The 20,509-nt window shown below is 50.2% G+C and overlaps 1 protein-coding gene across 3 annotated transcripts in view; it reads right to left on the minus strand.

The window, feature by feature from the left end:
- Positions 1 to 918: 918 nt before the first annotated feature.
- The window catches only part of ANO2 (anoctamin 2), a 344,349-nt gene continuing 324,758 nt past the window's right edge, over positions 919 to 20,509 (minus strand). The window contains exons 20-24 of one of the 3 annotated variants that reach the window (XM_036865660.1): positions 15,987 to 16,139; positions 15,555 to 15,607; positions 13,408 to 13,589; positions 3,899 to 4,004; positions 919 to 2,038 (exon numbers count right to left, since the gene is read on the minus strand). In XM_036865660.1, the coding sequence (XP_036721555.1) occupies positions 1,766 to 2,038; positions 3,899 to 4,004; positions 13,408 to 13,589; positions 15,555 to 15,607; positions 15,987 to 16,139 (767 nt within the window). In that variant the 3' untranslated portion in view covers positions 919 to 1,765. The remainder of the gene's footprint in view (positions 2,039 to 3,898; positions 4,005 to 13,407; positions 13,590 to 15,554; positions 15,608 to 15,986; positions 16,140 to 20,509) is intronic. The other 2 variants (XM_036865658.1, XM_036865659.1) reach the window with 2 other exon arrangements.

Consider the following 20,509-nt stretch of genomic DNA (forward strand, 5'->3'; position numbering starts at 1 on the left):
CCCGTGGGTCGGGGCAGGAGTGGAAATTTGGATGTCGCTTACCTGGGCTGAAGGGGGTTAGGAGATCCGAGACACGGTTGCCCAGGGCCTGGGGTTGTAAAAGCTGAGTAGAACGGATCCGTGGAAGGTAAGCTCAGTCATCCACACTGAGCCATACGCTTCATTTGTGCCGTGCCGTTGGGAGCTGCAGAACTGTACTTGTCAGGAGAGGAATGGACGAGGCCAACCTCATTCACTAGCAAGAAATGTTATCTCAGAAAACACACACTGCAGGAAAAGGTACAGCCTTCAGCGGCCCAGGAAATGCAAGAGAGTAAGGTTACAGGGGGCTGGGGGGAGCCTTCACCTCTCCTCCAGATTATCCGTGACGGATTCCTGTAAGAGTCTAGAAGCTGCTGGATTCATATACCGTAGATTATAAATGGATGGAGAGGTGGGGGGAGAGTAACGTATTATTCTGGGGAGAGCATACTCCTAAAGCATAAAGGATTTGGACAAGGAGGTAAAATGTTGAGAAAAGATGGTGGGCATGAACCTCAAAAACTAGAAAACCAACCTAAAACTTCAGCGTGTCCTTAAAGTAACCGACACCTCCTCTGGGGTGTGGCCCTCCCGGCAGCTTCCATTGTGACCAAGTTGTACGCTAGTCAGACTGACCTGCAGGGAACTGGGGCCAGGTCCCAAGGGAAGGGCCAGCGCACTGGTCCTGGTCAGCAGGTGGGTGGAGGTGTGTGAAAGGCGATGATAAATGACGTCTGGCCTTTGCTTCCAATTAGAAGATCTCCCCGCAGAGCTCGGGAGGCCGTTACCAATCAATGACGTTAGCTTTGCAAGAGGTGATCTCCGAACCATCCTGGGTTTGTCATGAATTCATGTATAAAATGGCAAGCCCCTCCTCCCATGCCCTCGCATTTCCTGCCTCCCTTATCCTATTTCATATTTCTTACGATCGTCTGAAATGCTGTGCATTCACCAGCTCACTGTCTGACATAACTGTCCCCAGAACCTAACTCCGCGAAGCGGGATTTTGTCTTTTGTCCTCCGCTGTATCTCTAGTCTGAGAACAATGCCTGGCACCCAGCAGGGGCTCCATAAATATCAGCAGGAAGCAAGGGAGAGAGAACCGAAGACAAGGAGATGCGTCTTTGTGAAGAATGTTTCAATTTATTATTTTAAACCTGAACCTGCATAAAATGATGGCTAGTTGCATTTAGCTCAAAGCGTCCCCACGACGTGAACTGGAGACAAGCCCAGGTCTGCACCTTTGCTCCTCACCATTGGGTCCACAGCAATCAGTCACGGAACTTAATTTGCATCCACTGAGGCTGTGACAGTGACGCAGAGGGTTTTCTCAGGGTGATGGTGGGAAGGGGGGTGGTGATCACTTATGATGGGGCTGAAACAGGGCCCGGACTGTGCTTCTCATGGCCTGTGGCCACCGAAATTCGGGGACGGTATCTGAGGGGGCACAGGGCAGGGCTCGAGGTGCCTGGGACTCTGGGCTGGAGAGACCCAGTTCTTTCACCAGTGGGTGCAAAAGCGGGTACCAATCCCCCAAAGGATACAGCTCAAAAGAGGACCTAAAAGAAACCCAAGCTTGAAGTTTCTGAAAAGCAGCATCATTCTCTTCCCTCCTGCGCCCATCCTCTGCCTCCTGTCGCTAATAATCTGTCCACACACACACACACACACACGCCCTTCTCAAGGGCCCCTGAGGCCGGATCCTGCGCAAGGACGGACACGACACCGTGCTGGTCCCGGCTGGTCACACGCTGGTGTGCTGGGACCCCGAGGACGCGCTGCTGCCCGGCTGGCTCCAGGCCGAGGGCACTAGGCTGGCTGCCGGGCTCCTCCCGCTGCGACGGCTGGGGCCCCGGCCCCTCCAGGCAGCCTCCTCCATCAGCCTGAGCTTCTCGTGCTCCTCTTTCAGGAAGGAGTCCACAAATAGGCTCTTCTCACTCTTGATCTGGTCACTGATGTCGGTGGGGATGTCAGGGATCATCCAATCCACAAGGACGCTCAGGAACATCACCAGGTTCTTTGAGGGCCAGAAGGGGGGTGGTGAGAGGACAGGCGGGGCGGGAGGGCTCCACCGCCCCGGGGCAGGCGGGGTGGGCAGGGGTGAGGGCACAGACCCCAGACCCGGGGAGGCAGGGGGCCTCTGGGTTCCTCTGGCTCCTCAGCCGACCAGCGGCTGATCTCAGCCAACGAGCATCACTGCCCCTTGGGGTCCCCGGGTGACAGTGGAGTAGGGACCGCGCCCATCTCCCAGAGCCCCCCTCCCGTGCACGGCCAGACAGTGTTAACTGGCTTCTTCCCCTCCGCCCCCTGCCCCCATGTGTCCTGTTCTTGCCTCCAGGATCCGGGCTCCAGAGCTTTCAAGAAAGCAGCCATAACGCCCAACGGCCCCTGCAGGGCTCTCCCTGAACCAACCGCCCCTCTCTTCTTCCCAACTGTCCCTCCGTCCCCATATCGGAGGTGGACCCTTGGTTTCTGCACTGACTTCCGACCTCAGCCAACCCCACGTTCTGGTCTCACCGCCTGCCTGGGCCCTGCCTCAAAGGGCCTGCATCGGTTCTGAGGTTTTGTGCACATCTGTAAGTGCCTTCCTTCCCCCCAGTAAGCCACCTCCCCTCCCTTCCTGGGAGCGTTTTCTATTTAAGTGGGTGAAGACGTGCTGCAGTGCCGGCACCGCCCGCTAAAGGGCGGCTCCCCGTATGCTCCTGCTCCCAGGCCTTCCACACGCTGCCCCTCACCCTCCAGCTGTAGTTTCCTCTGCCTGCCCATCTTATGCTCGCACGCCCCCTCTCCTTAGACCTGGAGGACAGTGACAGCCCAAGAGCTATCAGAGCCCTGCCATCTGTCTTCCACGCTCTGAACCCACCCCCAGCTCAACCTTGAACCCTGCGTGCTCCCAGGGCCCAGGGAAGACCTGGGAACCAAGGGCTGCTCCCAGAGGCTGCCGGGTGCCATAAGTGACCTGGAGCTGCTTGGTCAAGTCAGACGCTGGCCTTTTAAACCAAGCCCTCTCGGGGAGTGAAAGTGACATGTGACACGTGGTAAAGTAAGGAGGGCTTCTGCAGGCGGGGCAGCCAAGGGACAGGTGACGATCGGGCACACATATCGCCTCATCTCTCCAGAGGAAGAATGCCTGCTTCTCCAAGTGAAAGACTAGCCTCTGGGGTGGGGGGGGGGCTTCTTCACTTCCTGGGCTGGGGGCCGGGGGCAGGATACCTTAGAGCCCTCCAGGGACCTGCCTTCAGGGAATACAAAAGCCTGGGGGTAGGGGTGGCGATGGGAAAGGGATCTGGACTGGTGCCCCAGCCCTGCTCCAAGGCTAGCAGGACCCCAGTGGGAACGGTGGGCCTTGAGCCTGGAGAATCTCGGCGACGCAATTGTAGCTTCGGCTATTGTGGGAGATAGGAATCGTCAGCTCAGGTTTGCTATTCACCCGGGGCTGCCGGGGGGCTCTGGGGGCCTTTCCCACCAGGTGTCTCAGGGGCCGAAACAACACAATAAAGGAGGGGCGAGAGCTGGAAGAAAGGGTCAGAACTCAAGGCCTTTCTTGGGTGCGGAGACCAGGTGGGACAGTCTGTCTGCCTTCGAGGTGAGGCTCTGGTCTTCCATGCGGTTCCCCACTTTCTGGTCTTGGGTTTAACTGGGAATCAATCTCCACCCTGCACCTTACTCCACATTTGTCTTGTAACCTTACTCTACTTTATCCTCCTTCTGCAAATCCATCCATTAATGAAAGCCCTCACCCAGGGAAGGGTCTCAGGGCTGCCTGCCGCACGCGAAGGCCCCTGAGTCACAGAGAGCCCTGAAAACCCGGAGACGGGGCCATCTGTACCCCTGCAGCCCGGATCCTGACCCGCTGTGCCTTATCTGAACAACTCACCTGGAAGATTATGACAAAAGCCAGACGGGCAGACAGAACGGACCAGTACTGCTTGGAAAACTCATATGGGTTCGGGGCCCAGGGTGGCTCCCGGTAATCCTTAAACCTGTCCAAAGAAAAAGGCCATGTGACAACTGGGAAGAGATGGAGGGAAGGAGCTACTTCTCTGGTGCAACCTCAAAGGTCAAAGCAGCAGGCAAACCCCTGGCTCTCAGACTTGGGGGGGGTAGGAGGCAGAGGTGAGGAGTCCACGGCCCAGCCAACAACGTCCAAAAAAGGACCAAAGTCCGCAAAAGCCAACATCAGCCTAGAAGTGGCTTTCTTACTCTCTCCAACATCCCCAGAAGCTTCCTCTGGATTCTCCTTCCAGAGGAGCCCAGCAATCATGAGAGGAACCCAGGACTATGAAGCCATCCTGGCTCCACTAGCCTGTGGGCTCTGAGGGGCGGGAGACCCCCGGACACCAGGCACACTGCTCCGCAGCCCGGGGCTCAGTGAAGACACAGGTGCCGGCAGACGGTCAAGGGTGTCCTCCCCAGCTGAGTGAATTTTGGGAGGAGGGCAGCGGTAAGACTCACGGTTGGGTAGTATCCCCTTTCACTAACCATCTTTATCACCTGCCCATGTGGTTTAAGAAATAAAATGTCAGTGCCTGACGTGAGCTCAGACCATGGAGAGGTCTAGGGCTTGTCCGAGCTGTTGCCTTTTTCCCCCATCTTGGGATGACTCATGTTAAAAACAGCTTATTTTCTCAGACTCCCTTTTTTTTCTAAGCCTGGAAAAATAACAAGAGTTGGTACAGAAGAATTATGCCCCTTCACGGAACTGTTTTCTCCATGGAATTCAACAAATCTTCGATGCTCAGTAAAAGCAAAACAAGCCGGACTGAAGCAAGAGGTGGGGTGGCATCAGGCCACCAAGCGGGGTGCACGGCTGCTGAGGAAGGCAGGGAGGGAACTCTGTCTCAGGAGGGGCCCGGAAGGAAAACAAGCATAGACTGAACGTGCAGTGTGCGTCCATCCCGAAGCAAGGAGCTTTTCTGGAGGTTTCCTCATTTCACAACAAGATCCTCAGGAAGGCATGGATATCCCTGTATAACCCAGGAGGAAACTCAGGCTCAGAGAAGTTCTATGATTGGCCAGCAAGGGGTGGAGTCAAGGTGAGAATCCAAGTCTGCCGGAATCTGGGCTTTTCTCCTATTGTCGGAAAGCTCCTGACTACCAGCTGCTGTTCGGGGTAGGGGATTCCGCAGCGGGTTCTCTCTGAACCTTCCTCTGTGCTGAATGAACCCGCTGCTCTAAAGGATCCTCATAGAAGCACAGTGGCTTTCGATGGCCCAAGAAGAGATAAGGGGAGAAGAGAAAAAAACAGAGGAAGATGGAAAGAGATGCAGGGAAAAAGGCAGAAGAAGTCACAGTGGAAGAGTCAGCCGCAGAAAGAGGCAAGCGGAGAGGTGGGTACTAAGCGCTGGACTAGGGTTGGGCGAGAGGCCAGGAGCTGCCCCCTCCTCACCCGGCTCCTCTCTCCCAACAGCTGATCACAGCTGTTGCAGACCTGGTTTGACATCCGGATGCAATGCAAAGCTAACTGCAACCCAGCTAAACACCACGGGGTTCATCCTCGCCATCCTCGGCTGAGGACAGAAACACAGCCAGCTCCAGACCACGCCTGCTCATGGGAGAGAGGGAGGGTGTGGCCAAGGCAATAAGGACATTCGGGTGGGGAAAAAAACTCAGGCTCGCCCACCCTCCTGCTGTCCCCCCAAAACCCCATGGCAGAAGGGAATTTATCTTGCTTTTCTCAAGACCTCTGGAGGAGGGGTGATACACACCTCCCCTACTTTTCACCGCGAGGAAATCCCTCCCCAGGTCTAGCCCAATCCCTGCTGCTGCTGCAAAGTTCATTTCCCTTGTTTTCTAGCTCCATCGATGAGGGAACAGCTGCTCACTGACCTCAGTATGACAGCCATCGCTCACCCCTCTTTTTTATTTCCAGTCTGCAAAGAATCCATAAATAATCTAATTCTGGTCCCACTTCTGCTACTAACTCACTACAGCTTTTGGAAATGTCACTTTGCCCTCCCTGAGTGTCCAAAACATGTTCTGAATCTGGCAGGCACATCCATGTAATCAAGGATCTGGGGAAAGATTAACACACAGAAACGTCCAGAAAGCTCGACTTGCAATCCGTTTGTGCCAATGGACTAAGGGTGCTTTGTCAGTAACTACAGGGCAAGCTATGCCCAGAAAACAGCAACACGCAATTTAATGAATTATACATCTGTTCACGTTTCTCTTTTCAAAGCTCACTTTAAAAAAAAACTGACCTGGAGTAAGCAATGTATTTTACATTAGTGCACACGTACATATGTATCACAGAAATAAAAATCACACACACACACTCATGCTTGCTGTGTGCTATGCACTGATATTTTCCTGTTCTCTGCTATCCTCTCCTATCCTAGTCTTTCAAATGCTGGTCATGACCCACTAAAGTGATTTCCTAACTCACTGATGAATTCATAGTTTGAAAAACACTGATTCCAGTAAGCCTCTGCCACCAGGTAGATGATTGCTTATTTACATTCCAATATAAGCTCAGACTTCAGAATTTAAAAAAAAAATTCATCCTAAGAAGTCAAGTGTATCAAATGTTTCTGAGTAATCAGAAGACACTAATTAAACAAATAGATCATTAGTTTTAAGACTAGAAATGTCCAGAAAAGACAGGGTGGCTAGTGGACTTAACTGTGGCCAGCCTGGTGACAGCTGTCTGTCTATTTCGCTTCCAAGCCTAGAGCAGAGAACAGCATTGGCAAAAGCACAGGCTTTGGAGTCAGCAGGTGAAGGCCTGATCCCACCCCCACTATTTCAGTTCTCCGTCCTCTAGACAGTTACCTAAAGATCTGATGGCCGGGATCCTCGTCCATAAAATGTGGACTTTCCATCTCACAAAGCTGTAACGAAGACCACTCAGCACACTACCAGACATATCAGAGGACTCAATAAATGGGAGCTGTTCTTTCTCCTTTAACCGAAGGCGACTTAAGAAATACGCGTCTTCTGTTCAAAGACGATGGAGCGTACACATCCCTGCTCCCAGTTCCCCTGGCTTTCCAGGAGGATTTCTGAGCACTCAAGCTCGGATGCTCCGAATTTCCCATGATGCTGAGATGAATCAATAAGAGAAAGCCAATGCCCAACTGCAGGGGGCTTCTCTCAGGCTCTAGGTCCAGGTAAATGGCACAAAGCAGGCAAGCCTCAGGCTGATGGGAAGGAGAGCTTCTGCTCCATTCCCATCAGCTCAAATGCTTTCCAAAGCACACCCTTTCCCCTGGTGTTGAGAGCTCTGGCTCTCCTGGGTGGCCAAGCAGTGGGGGAACCCCACATCTGCTCACTTCCTGCATCTGCTGGCTGGGATTGAAGCTCGGGGATATAATTTTAGGAACGGTTCCCAGATCTCACCCTCATCCCTTCAGTCTTCCTTTATTTTCTTTGAGCCTTAACATTGAGTTTGAGAGTTCCCTGTAGTCTTGTAATAAGGAGAGTCCTCCAATAAAGAAACGACTAGAGTGTCTAAAAAGCATGTCTGCCCTGGAGTGGCTGGGCCACTTACTAACTGTAGGAACCCAAGCAAGTTATTCCACATCCCTGGACCTCAGTGTTCTAATTCACACGGAGCCAACAAAACGTGCATCACCGTGCCGAGTGTATACTAGGTGCCCACGCGAGAGCCCTCTCAGCCCACCATGAGCAAATGAGCGCACGCACATGTGTGTATGTGTGTGTGTGCACTGAATGTTAAAGGGAAACACAGTGAGCAGTAAAGAAGACAGCACACGTGAGTGTAATTTCTGGAGGCAGAAATGGACACAACGGTTTCTTCTGGGAGAGAATGACTGGGCTGGGGGCTGAGAAGAGGGGCTTTTCCTTTTATATGTATATGCACACATATATACACACACACATGCATATACACACATACATTATATAGAATTACTTTTATAATAAAAAGTTCATAATTTCAAAAGAGGGATGCGATTAATGGTAACATTCGGTTGACTCCAATATATCTTTATACTAAGCTTCCAGGAGCAAAGTTATAGTATTAAGTGAGGCAGACTCACATACGATAAGTAAAAGTGGTACAACAATCAACATTTTCTCAGCTTTAAAACTGCATTCATATTTTACCTAGATTGTTCTAACCCTATGAAATGATCACATTGAGTTGAATTTATACACTACCTAAAGAAACAAGGTTCCTATTAACTCAAAATATATTTCATTATTATAAAACGAGTCCGTGAAACATCTTAAAGGTTCTATAAATTCATTTTTATGTTAGTCCATGGAACAATGTCTGAGAAAGAGTCATATAAACGTGTCGCCGTGGCTACCGCTGGGAAGATGTCTAGGGCTGGGCAGGGCTGAGTGGAGGTGGGACAGAGTTGGAGAGGTTGCCTGTAATGTTCAGAACTTTTGCAGGAATAAAGTAATGTATTACATGTGCCATTCACTATTCTATTTTTACACTAAGTAGAAAGGAAGCTTTGGAGATTATTTATTCCAAGTCCCCACTTTTACAGATGGGGAAACTGAGGTGCACAGTGGGAAGAGAGACTCCTGGCTCAGACATCCCTTCCCATCCTACTTGCAGGGGTGACCAGTGACAGTGAAAATGGCCACAATTCGTCACAGTACAGAATCACTGCGGGCAGGAAGGGTGCCAACATAACAAACTGAGGGGTTGGTCACTGACATTCAGAAATGGCTTTTTTTTTTAAAATGATGTTTTAGTGACATTATAAATCAATTAGTAAATGCATTTCTCAACTCAAAACGGTGGTATGTAAAAAAAAAAAAATTTAATAGTCCCAGTGGAAAGTAATGTCATATTAGTGCTGAACACAACAGCACACGATATTTTCGTACCATCTGAGCCGCTTAAAAGTGTCTTCTGTAATTGACCTTGAACAAGGGAAAACAGCACAGGCCATTACGAACTAATCAGGCCTGGGTTGATCCAGTGGTTGATAAAGATCAGGAAAGGCACCACCACGGAAAGCTGGCTCTCCCTCCGGTCTCGGCCAGAAACAGATGAGAGGCAGACAAACCCTGGAAGGGAACTCCCAGGACCCTGGGATAGGGAAGAACTTGGGTCCTGCAGAAAAACCTGCAAGAGCCATCCAAGGATGCTGTTTCGGGATGCTCACCATCTCCCAACAGAGCCAGTGGGTTGCCCAAGCCCAGGTGGGCTCCTTGAGCTCTCAGACCCGGGTCCCTGGCCGGGCCCCGCCCTACTGACCTCTCTGCTCCACTCCGCTGAGCCAGGAGCCTGAGTCACCATCCAGCCTGTAGGATACAGTGGCCCCTTGACCCTGTCAAATGACCACTAATCATGCCTGCAGACTGACGTCACGGGGCTGTTTACAGAGCAGCCCGGCCGGGGGCAGTTAGATGGCTGAGGCAGACGTGGCTCCAAAAATGCTGGGAATGCATCTCAAATGGGCAGCCGGAGACTTGCCCTAAATTTTACTGCTATTTTTAAGATACCTCTATCCCTGGCGAGGCCGGACTGGAGCCGGAGACCTCAGTTTTATTTGACCACATTTATCTCCGGGGGTCACGGAGAGCTAAGAATAAGAAGGGTCATCGAGTTCCCAACACTATTTGCCAGAAAATCAGGACAAACTTTTCATTTCCCATCATGGGAGTGGTTCTAAACGTGGGCTTTGGGGCTAGTTCTAGCGTTGTCTGTGTTTCTCATAATCAATCTCTCTCTCTCTCTCTCTCTCCCCCCGGCCCCCTCCATCCCCCACCCCCTTCATTTCTATTTCTGACAGCTGCTGACAAATCCTGGCTTACAGAGACATCAGTAGTTTATGCCTCCATTTCATCAATCTCCGGAGACTATGGCGAGCCAGACAGGCCCACACGGCATGCGGTGAGTAGAACCTACCTGGGGTAGGTAGAGATTTTCATCAGCAATCCTCATCCACCTTGGATAGGTAGCCCCCAAAGTATACCCACTTGAGACAGCATATCTAGATGATCCGATGACCCCGTTCTCCAGACACCTGCTTACATTTCAGACTAGGGCAGCTCTTTATTTTCAATGTAACCCACTGGTCTCCACAGCGCAGTCAGAGATGATACCAGTGAGAAGTCCCTTCCATCCCCCCCTGCCCCGCTCCCAGTGGCTCCCAGCGCCCTAAAGTGAGTCCACACACCCCCCGTGACCGACGTGCTCTTCCTGGTCTGGCTTCTGTTTTTCTCCCCGCCTCATCTCTCTTAGCTCACCCCTCTCATTCCAGCCCTGACCACTGAGCACGATCTAGTCCCTCGACCTGGGACACCCTGTTCTCCCTGGACCTCTGTCACCACCTGACAGCTCCCTGCTGCCCATCACCGCTCCTCCCACCCAGGCCAGCTTGTTTCCTGGAAACAATGGAGAGAAGAGTTATCAGGGCTTTACAGCTGGCTGGAAAGTCCAGTGACTCTGACGGTAGATATAGCAATATAGCAAAGCTCGATGTGATCCATGTGTGCTAATAACACCTGGTCTCCTGGGCACCTGTTGTTTTGGCTGAGTTGCATCCGTTCATCTTGACTTCAGATCTCAGAGGAGGAGGGAACTACCTCCTAGTCTGAGATCACGTGCTTCAGATGGAGATCATTTTACCTCCTACCGCTAACCCCACAGCCCCAAAGACCATGGAAAGCATCACATTCTTCTGGCCACAGCGATCGGCTCTGGGTAGGAAGTGCGTACTAATCCCAGCCAACAAGCTGCAGCAAGACTTTTGTTGAGATTGTTGGGAAAGAAGTATAGGCTTTTTTTCCCACTGGACTCGGACACAGTATGATACTGGCCTGTAGCTGCTGGCACTCATACAGTGCTTGAAACTACAGTCATCACTGACTACAGTAGGGTTGGAGGATGGAGAAAGATTTGGTTTGGGCAGATTGAATCAAATCTACCCAACTAGAACTACCCTCGACTTTCAACAGAGAGGCAGTAAAGTCCCTTTGTGTTTAAGCCAGTGTAAGCCACTGATATATCTGGAAAGCACATTCATAGTGTCACTGGAAGATGTGATGGTCAAGGACAAGGTCAGAGTCCCTTGGTGCTCTGGATAGACTTGTGCTTCGAGACCAACTAAAGGAACAGCGTTAGCCTTGCTTCCCCACATGACAAGTCACACTCGTGCTGCTCCCCCCTGCACGTGGGCATTGAAGCTTGTGTTCCTGGAGAGACGTGAGTCTTGCTTGCTGTCTGATCTGTTGCTAGAAGCCTCTGTGATCTTGGAAAACTCTTCAACTTTCTAAGCTTTGGTTTCTTTTTATGTAGAATGAGAGTTTCAACAAGATGATTTCTGTACCTTCCAGTTACAAAAATGATTTTGTCCTTCTCACTTTTCAGTGCCCGTTCGTTTAATGTGAAGGTGTTGACTGACTTCACGTACCCTGCTGGAGCAAATCTAGATGCTACCGGAAAAGGCCACCAGCTGGTCCAGACCCCACTGTACAGCGGATCTGCAGACCAAAATCCAGCACCATGGACAGACAGTCTGGCATGCCAGCGGTGGCCCCTGGGCAATGCAGGGTGGCAGCAAATCTGCCTGCTCCTGGCTCGAGTCCAAGAGTGAGACTCTTTACAGTCCCAGATGCGAAAATGCTAGAAACATCTAGGCTGTATGAATCAGTATCTGTGAATAAATGGACTTATCTATTCTTAGATCCGGTCCCTGATTTTGAGCCTTTCTGGTTGGCTAGTGTTAAACCCTAAAGTTATTGCTCCTGGGACCAGAATACCCTTCTATCTAAATCACATATTGGGAAGGTTGTTTAACTCAGTCATCTGGGTTGGGAAGACCAATGCGTTTTCTCCCTTTTGTGGTTCAGACTGAGTCCAAACCTAAGCAGCCATCTTACAAACGTCTGACCGTGGGTACCAAGGCATCCCAGGTGGGAAAGCATGACAGACACGCCCAGGGTCATCACTGCTGCAAACACAACCAGGGCACTGCTACTGCTTCTTCAATGGAGCACTAACGGCTTTTACATCAGACACTACTGGGGATGGTCCAAGAAAGCCCTACTTGTGTCCTTTGATACCTTTTTCTAGGTTTGGGGTTTGCTGCAGTTATTGTTCTGTTTACATATATGGGGTGTGATCTTGGATCGAGTCCTTTATGGAGACTATCACTTAACCAAGGTACAAAAGGGTTAAAGAATTTATTCCCCTCTGCTCTTTTTCTCTTTCTTTGTCCTTCTCTGGTAAGTAGTGGATAGTTTTCTGTTTCTCAGCTTCAATGATCCCTGTGCTGACAAGTTACAATCATGACGCTAACTTGGTCCTCTCAGGAATTCCAGCTATTCCCTCTAGGTGTTAGATGGAAACTGCCCCTTAGATTTCCGACCATCATTTTAAATGCAACATGATTGGAATCAAATTCATCTAACTTATTACAAATTAGATTCTCTTGGCATCTTCCCCACCCCTGTCAATGGACCCACAATTTCCCAGTCCTCTGGCTTCAGCCCAAACTTTGGAGTTATCCTTGACTCACACTCTCTCTCGTGTCTCTGGTACCCAGCTTTGTACCGTATGACATTAAGTAGCTCATCTTCTCCCTCCCTCTGAATTACTTCCACCTCCCTGGTCCATGCCTACCACCGGTCATGTCTGAATGATGTAGCACCTCAGCTGCCCTCCTTGAGTTAGCCCAATTCTAGCACATCTTCCTCTCTGAGACCGGATTAGTTTTCCTAAGCCCACACTTTAGCCTATAATTCCCTGGCCCTAAAAAGTCCGTAACTTCCTATTGCATCACATTAAAATTCCTGTAAGATTTCAAGATTCCCCATTATCTACTTCATCTTACCTTCTCAAATTCAACAATGCTTTGGCTTACACTACCCTAGGAGTTGCTCTCTATATTGTATTTCCTATATTATTCCCTATTATTATCTCCCAAGCGCTCTCCTTGCCAACTCCAGCAACTAGCCCCTAAGTGTTTAACACCCCAGATTCGTCCCCACCCCCATGACCTGGCCCATGCTGACTCCATACCTAGGATACTCTCTCGTTTTGCCCTACAACTCCTCATGGCCCCTCCAAGAAGCCTACCCTTTCCATTCCAGCCTTCACTGTTCTCCTTCTCCTTCGAACACTCGTAAGGCTCATGGTCCATACTAGACATAATCACTGAATAACCTGCAGGGTCCTATCAGTTCTGTTTTCTTCCCAACCAGACCATAAACCAGACCTTCCCTTGATGGTAAGGACGAACCTATATACTTTTTTATCTGTTCCATGGTGTCTAGCAAAAGGCACTCAATAAATATTGGTCAATTCATTGCAATTGACTTGTAGGGATCTGGGGTTTGGGGGTAGGAGCCAGAAACAAAGGAGAATAATGATATAATTCTAAGTCACCCAGATAATTACTTGGACCTGCCGCTTCCAGCCCTGTGCTGCCCTCCTGCTCCCGATTACTTTACCTGCAGAACTGAACCTCCTGGTCAAACTGTGAGTTCTCGGGCTGTGTTCCCTCCTTCAGCTGGCTGACGTTGAAAAAGGAGAGGGTGTGGTTGACAAAGCCGTGCAGAGTCCCGTTGTGACTGTAGGAGTATTGATACACCAGGCGGGGGATGAAGTCAGAGGTGACCGCGATGACAAAAGCCTGGGGGTAGAACCACAAGCACCTGAGGAACTGGCAGGGTGGACACCATCCGGGTGACACAGGTCCATCTGCCTAAGAGACTGTCCCCTCCTGGGCTCTCCATCCAGAGGCGCTGCTCTGACGGATACCGAGTCCGTGTCCCTGAGCTCACAACACTGACTTACCTGGCTTTTCCATCTTTGATACATGTAAGGAAACCCACAAGTCAGTGGCTGTCAAGAGAGTGAATTACAACCACCGCAGCAAAGGATGCTAAGCCAGTTTGGACCATTTGGTGAGGGAGGGCATGAATCATCTCTGAGATATCTGAATTGATGCCGGCATCGGCCATGCCAAAGCAGAGTGGAAGATTTTCTGAGAAGATTACTGAGAGTGGTGAGAGGCCCACTAAAGTGTGACGGGCAAGGATACCAAATGGCCATATATTGAATACATCTGCCCCTGAGGGACACGAGAAAGCCAGGAACACCAAGGATATGGTTCCACGGTGAACCTCAGTTTGACCATCATCTCTCAGCGCTTTTTAGCCCATCATACAATGGAAGTCGCTCTTTCATCCATTTTGCTTAGAAAGCGTGAGACATGGAGAGGGAAGGAGTAGGTCCTGCTGGATGAAATGCACACACCCGACGTAGCGCCTGGCGTATCTAAGTTCTCTATAAATGTCTGTGAAGCAAACCAAATGACAAATGAACGACTGCCTGTTCGGATGAGGGGGGACTTTCTGCAAAGAAAATCTTAAATCTTTTTGGCAGGTGTTTATACTGTCCTTGGCACCAACAATTAAAGCCCTTTTAAAAAATGCGGTTTAGGTATTGTTTTCTAAATGTATATACGAGTGTGCATGGCCATAACCATGTTTGAGAGTGAGTAACGGACTTCTAGTAATCACAGCTGTAATTAACGGAGCACGGGCCATACGTCCTTTCATCATCCCATTTAATTTCCAGACTGATCCGATTTGGTGAGACTCTTATTCTCTCCCATTTCTTACAGACAAGAAGTCTTAGAACGGCCAGGGAAGTAAAACGTCCTGTCATTCTGTTGTAGATGAAAAGCGCTTGGTACTCAGGGGCTCTTTTCTAGAAGACACAACTCCAAAGTAGCTACTGATCAAACTGCACCTTATTTCTCAGCCTTGAGACGTGCACTTCCTACATCAAACATCCCACGTGTGATGGGCTGATCCCCTCTGCCTCTCTGCACACCTCGTGCCATCTCACGTGTTTTTAGTCGGTAGCCAGGTCACGGTCAGAATCAGTGTTTCTCTCCCAAGGGAAAGGGGGCTGTGGCTTTCTTGATGTGCGCTGAGCTGGCAGATATTGTCTCGGGAGATGCAAGAGGAGGCCCTGCCTGGCCACCATCCGTATGGAACGCAGACGCCAAAGGAGCTGCTGGCCTGGGCCCAGCAGGATTTCCTCTGAAATGTGGACACGTCTGGCAAGGCAGTTAAGGAGGTCAGAGCAGAGAGGACCCCTCTTCTTCCACGTCCTACCTTAACCAAGCAGCGCCAGGGATAATTAAGACTTTACACTGACAGCTCGGAGAAACGGTAATTAGGAACTGCAGCCTGGGCGATACTCCAGGTATCGTTCAGCTCCCGGGTAGAAAAAGAAAGGAAAGGGATGGCTAGATATGTGCAGTTCTCTCCTCGTGATTCTTGGCTCCGAGGAAAGATCTGATCTGGACTCTTCAGGCCAAGGTACGCACTCTGGTGGGTAACTGCCTTTCTTGCTCTCAGCGAAATGAACGACAGAGCTGCACACCTCTGGCAACAGCCTGATGACTTAGAAGGCGTGTACGCGATATTAACGGGGGGGCGGGGAGTGGGTGGGCGCTGTCTTAACCAGAGCTCCAAATGGAAGAAGCTGGGAGGTAACAGGACAGGTTTCCCGCCCTGAGGACCTCAGCTCCCCGGGAAAGCCCTTCCCACAGAGCGAGGGTGTCATGAAAGCAAGCACTTACGTTGATGATAACGGAGAACTTGCCGATGCCCGAGAGGATGTCAAACCAAATCCCTGTAAGACGGGGGAAAAAAAAGGGCGTCTGGCTCACTCCCGCCCTCAGCCCAGGGAAGACAAGGCTGCAGTCAGAGTGCCGCCTTGCAGGCAAGTTACCAGCGGAGCTCTGCCGGGCCCCCCAGGGATAGGCTTGTCTGGGAAGGCTTAGGTGCACCCCTGTCTGCAAAGCAGGGGGCCGGCGGGGGGAGGGGGGATACCGTGGCCTCCAGCACCTGAGGAGATGAGGGTGAGGGGCTCGAAGGGGTGGTAAGGGATGCTCCAGCCGTCCGGATGCCCGACATGGTGTGGGGGGGGGGGCGGCCAGGGAGACGGGGGAGGGTCGGAGGGAGGCGACGGGGACGGGCTGCATCGCCTCTGAGCGACGCAGGGGACAGACCGATGTCTTTGGTTCGCACGGCATCTGGCCGCCTCAGCTCCGCAACGAACTTCTTCGCATCAAGCCGCACTTCGATGACGTTGTTGAGGAGGGCGAACGCCGGCGCCAGGGGAAAGGAGGCCACAAAGAGGGTGACGAAACCAAACTGGATGACTAAGAGAGAGAAGGGCACAAGAGACAGAAAGATTTAGAGGTATGCTTCCCTTGCAGCTCTGGCCCCTGTCTCTTCTGACCGGGGTCTCTTGTCCACCTCGGGCTCAGGCTCCCTTTCCGTCCTGCCCCACAGGTGGGGCATTTCTTTCTCAGCACCCGCAGGCCCGGCAGTCAGTGCCGTCACTTAGGTGCAAAGCTCTGTTGAGTTGAGAAGATACGAGAAAAGGAAAAGTCTCCACCCCTTCCTTTCCATTACCTTTTATCTCCAGTCACTAATCCGGGTCATTGAACTCGGAGGTTAACAAACTTCTTCAGCAAAGGTCCGGAGAGCGAATATTTATTTTTAATTTGAACTTTAGTTAATTTACAATGTTGTGTTAGTTTCTGGTGTACAGCAAAGTGATTCAAACTGAATCATATATATATATATATGCATATATATATATCTTCTTATATAGATATGTATTTTTTTCAGATTCTTTTCCATTATAGGTTTTTTTTATGTTGTGTCCATTATAAGTTATTATAAGATATTGAATAGAGTTCCCTGTGCTATAGAGTAGGACTGCGTTGTCTATCTATGTTATATATAGTAGTTTGTATCTGCTGATCCCAAACTCCTAATTTATCCCTCCCCCCAACACTTTCCCCTTTGGTAACCGTAAGTTTGTTTTCTGTGTCTGTGAGTCTGTTTCTGTTTTATAAATAAGTTCATTTGTATTATTTGTTAGATTCCACACGTAAGTGACATCATATGATGTTTGTCTTTCTCTGTCTGACTCACTTCACTTAGTATGATCATCTCTAGGTCCATCCATGTTGCTGCCAGTGGCGATATTTCATCCTTTTTTATGGCTGAGCAGATAGTAACTATTTTTGTATGGTCCTGTCATAATGAGCTAACTCTGCCATTGCGCAGTGAGAGCAGCTGTAGACAAACGTAGACCAGCGGGCTTGGTTGGGTTCCAATAAAACTTTATTTACAAAAGCAGTAAATAAAGTGGGCTGGATTTGTTTGCCAAGCCCTGATGTAACTTCAAAACCATCTCCCAAAGTTGGCCTCTTCTTCCCCTATCTGCAGTCGCTGTCTTTATTTAGAAGGTGGATTCATTCATCACACATGTACCGAGAGCTCCCTGAATGTCAGGCACTGTGCAAAGTCTTTAAGGAGGCAAAGGTCTGGACCCACCTTCAAAGGTCTGGACCCACCTTCAAGAACCCGCCTTCAAGGAGCCTTCAAGAGAGAGGAATGTACAAAGATGTGCAAGGAGACTTCACATGTGCCAAGAGAGAAGGGAGGATGTACCAGACAAAGCGGAGGCCGCAAGGAGAGGGCTCAAGCCTGCTCCGCGTGGGGACTGAGGGGAGTCTCCAGAAGGACACCTAAGCTTAGACTTGAAGGATGGGCCTGTCACTGCAGGCAGAGCGCGTTACAGACTGCATCCAACCCCGGAAGCAGTGCGGGCAGAGGAGTGGACGCGGCCTGTGCCGATCAGACGGCGTAGGGAGTCCAGGCCCCCATCGTTTCTACCTGGACAATTGCATCCACCTCCTACCTGGTTTCCCTGTGACCGATCCGCCCACACTTCTACATCTGTTCAGCCCCAAGCGCCCAGTAATCCGATCCCATCACTTAACCTACTCACAAGCATTTCAGCTGGCTCCCCTCTGTTTACTGGATAGAATCCAGGTTCCTTATCTTGGGACACAGGGACTGGACCATCTGCACCCAAGCTACCTCTCTAGCCCCGCCTCCCAGAATCTCTCCACCACCATCATGCTTCTGCCTTCCCGGACTCTGAGCTTCTCACCCTCCGGATTTCTCCCCAGACATGTCAGCTCCTTCCCTTCGATGGCACACGAGGGAAGGAGCTAGCAAACTCCTATGCGCCCCCAAGAACAGTCAAATGCCATCTCCTTGGTGAAGCCTGTTATCCCCTCCACTCCTTCCCCACCCTCTGTTACAGCCGCCACTGTGCACCGCTGTGATCCATCTACCCACATGCCTTCATTTCCCGCTAGAAAGGCAGGGCCCCATCCCTTGTAGGGGCTCAGTATGGATTTGCTGATGCAAAGTCAGACCTGAGTCTCAGGAAAGTCTGTCTAATAGGACTTCCCTTCTTATTTAAGGCAAGTTATTTAACTTCTCCGCATCTTAGTCACTCCAGTTATAAACTGAGGATAATAACAGTACCCACCAAATAGGTTGACAAAACGGTAAATGATGTCGCATACACAGAGTGCTCAAAACGATGTCTGCCACTTAATAACTGTCCAATAATGTTACCTGTTATGTGTACTGTTACTCTTATTGGAGTGCAGATGGCTGCAATGTATCCTGCATATGGACCCCTTAGACACACGTTTAAGGTGCAAACCCCGAGGGAGAGTCAGGAGGCCTGACTTCGAGCCCTGGATGTGTTTCTCACCAGCCCTAGGTCCCTGGGCAATTCTCTCTGTTTCATTGGGCTTCAGCATCCTCATCTTTAAGTTGAAGACACCGGTTTAAATTCCCTTCAGGTCTGATTTGCTGTGATGCTGTAATTCTTATTCTCTTGGACAAATGTCAAGATTCTAGGATATCCAAGTAAAGAATGAAAGACCAGGATCCAAACTTAAATTAATGAAATGAAATGAAATGAAATGAAATAAAATAAAAAGTATTCACAGAGGGATAAGCCTAACCACAGCAGAAGGTTCAAGACACAGAGCACGTGTAGAACTTCACCCAGCACAACTGCTTTTGATTTGGCCCAAGGTTGAGGGCTAAGGCTCCTGCTGACCCAGCTCTATCACAGCCACGGTCCTGGACGCCCAGTGGATTCTCGGCAGGCCCTACGAGACCAGCAGCTGCCAGTTGGTGACAAAACGTACCAGAAGGCACAGATTTGGCAAGGCCGGGTCCTTGGAATGACCGCCTGGCTAGCTAGCTGGCCGAAGGGGAGAAGAAATCTTCCCAAACAAGCTCTGGGAGCCAGTTCAAAATGCAGGGTCTATCATGTCTCTTAAAGGAGGCTTTGCTGAGTCAGGGGTGGGGTGAGGGCAATCGGGGGTGGAGGTGGATGGAATTAACAAGGAAAGCAAAACAGATGTTAGACTAGTTTTGTGAAACCTGTAAAATGCATGTCTGTATTTAAGTATACAGATGAACATATCTTCATTTCTGGAGTTCTAAGTTGGTCTTCTTGATTCTAATGAGCTCAGGTCTACAGAGCAAATGTTCTTCTTATAAGTGACTTCCTCCGGCAGAACTGTTTAAACCCTCCAAAGCCCCCACGAGGACTTAGCAAGGCGACTGATGGGGCAGGGAAGGGGCAAGTTACCTCCGAGTGACTACAAATAGATACGGCATGCCCTCTCCACACTCATGCAAATGGCACTCAGAAATCCAATGTCCTTCCAGGAGCGTAGGAAAAAACAGGACTCTCCACTTCCTCAGCTTCCCTTCACATGAATTCCAAAGGCAGATCTGAACCCTCTCCTCTGAGGCTGCCCTGATGGTTTGCTTCTTCACCTTCACAAACTCTCCATCACAGGGTCCCTCTCTGTCCACACAATTTCCAGTGGTGACTCGACGCTAATAGTGCCCATAAGTGATCCCAACATCGTAACATGTCTCTTCTCTTTCCTCTTCCAGGCATGCCTGTGTGTTCAGCACCAGACAACCTCAAGAGCGTGGACTCAGCAAAGGCCAGTGATGGCCACAGTCCTGTGCCTCTTCTGATGTTACTACAGGGTATCCTGGGCCAAGGGAAACCACCCTCTGAAGATGTCCCATTGCTGCAGGTGTTGCCTGCTTGGACTGGGTACACTGCCTATTTCCAGGAGTCAACCCAAAGAGGCAGAAACAAAGAGGAAGCTTTGTTTCATCTTGGGGAGAAAAAACCCCACAAAACCATAAACCTCTGGCATACAAATGTCAACTCCAAGACTTGCTTTTTTTGGTCAGAGGTCTAAATGCTGTATCAGATGGGCGTCCTTCCGAGGTCACTTTAGAGGACACAATGATACCAGCCTTCACCAACACCAAGACTGGCTTCTAAAAATAGCCAGCCTCCAAGTGGTTAAGAGCAAGGCCGGAAATCCTCACTGGGCTGCATAATACAAGCCAGCTTGGCTCGACCAATAACAGATTAAACCTGGCCAAGCCAATTAGGGAGGAATTCATAAGTTGACTTTCAACTAAATCTTTACAAAGCCTGCTGTAAAGTGTCCCAGAAATACCAAGTTGAAAGCGTGAAGACTGGAAACCCTCATAGGCACAAACCCCACTGGGTTTTCTCTTCTCAATCCCCAGCCAGCCAGGCTCCTTTTAAAATACGCAACTATCAGCCCTGTGCTGCCTGATGCCAGAGGCAATTAAAATCCTG

The sequence above is a fragment of the Balaenoptera musculus genome, chromosome 10 (genome assembly GCF_009873245.2).
Source record: "Balaenoptera musculus isolate JJ_BM4_2016_0621 chromosome 10, mBalMus1.pri.v3, whole genome shotgun sequence".
Lineage (NCBI taxonomy): Eukaryota > Metazoa > Chordata > Mammalia > Artiodactyla > Balaenopteridae > Balaenoptera > Balaenoptera musculus.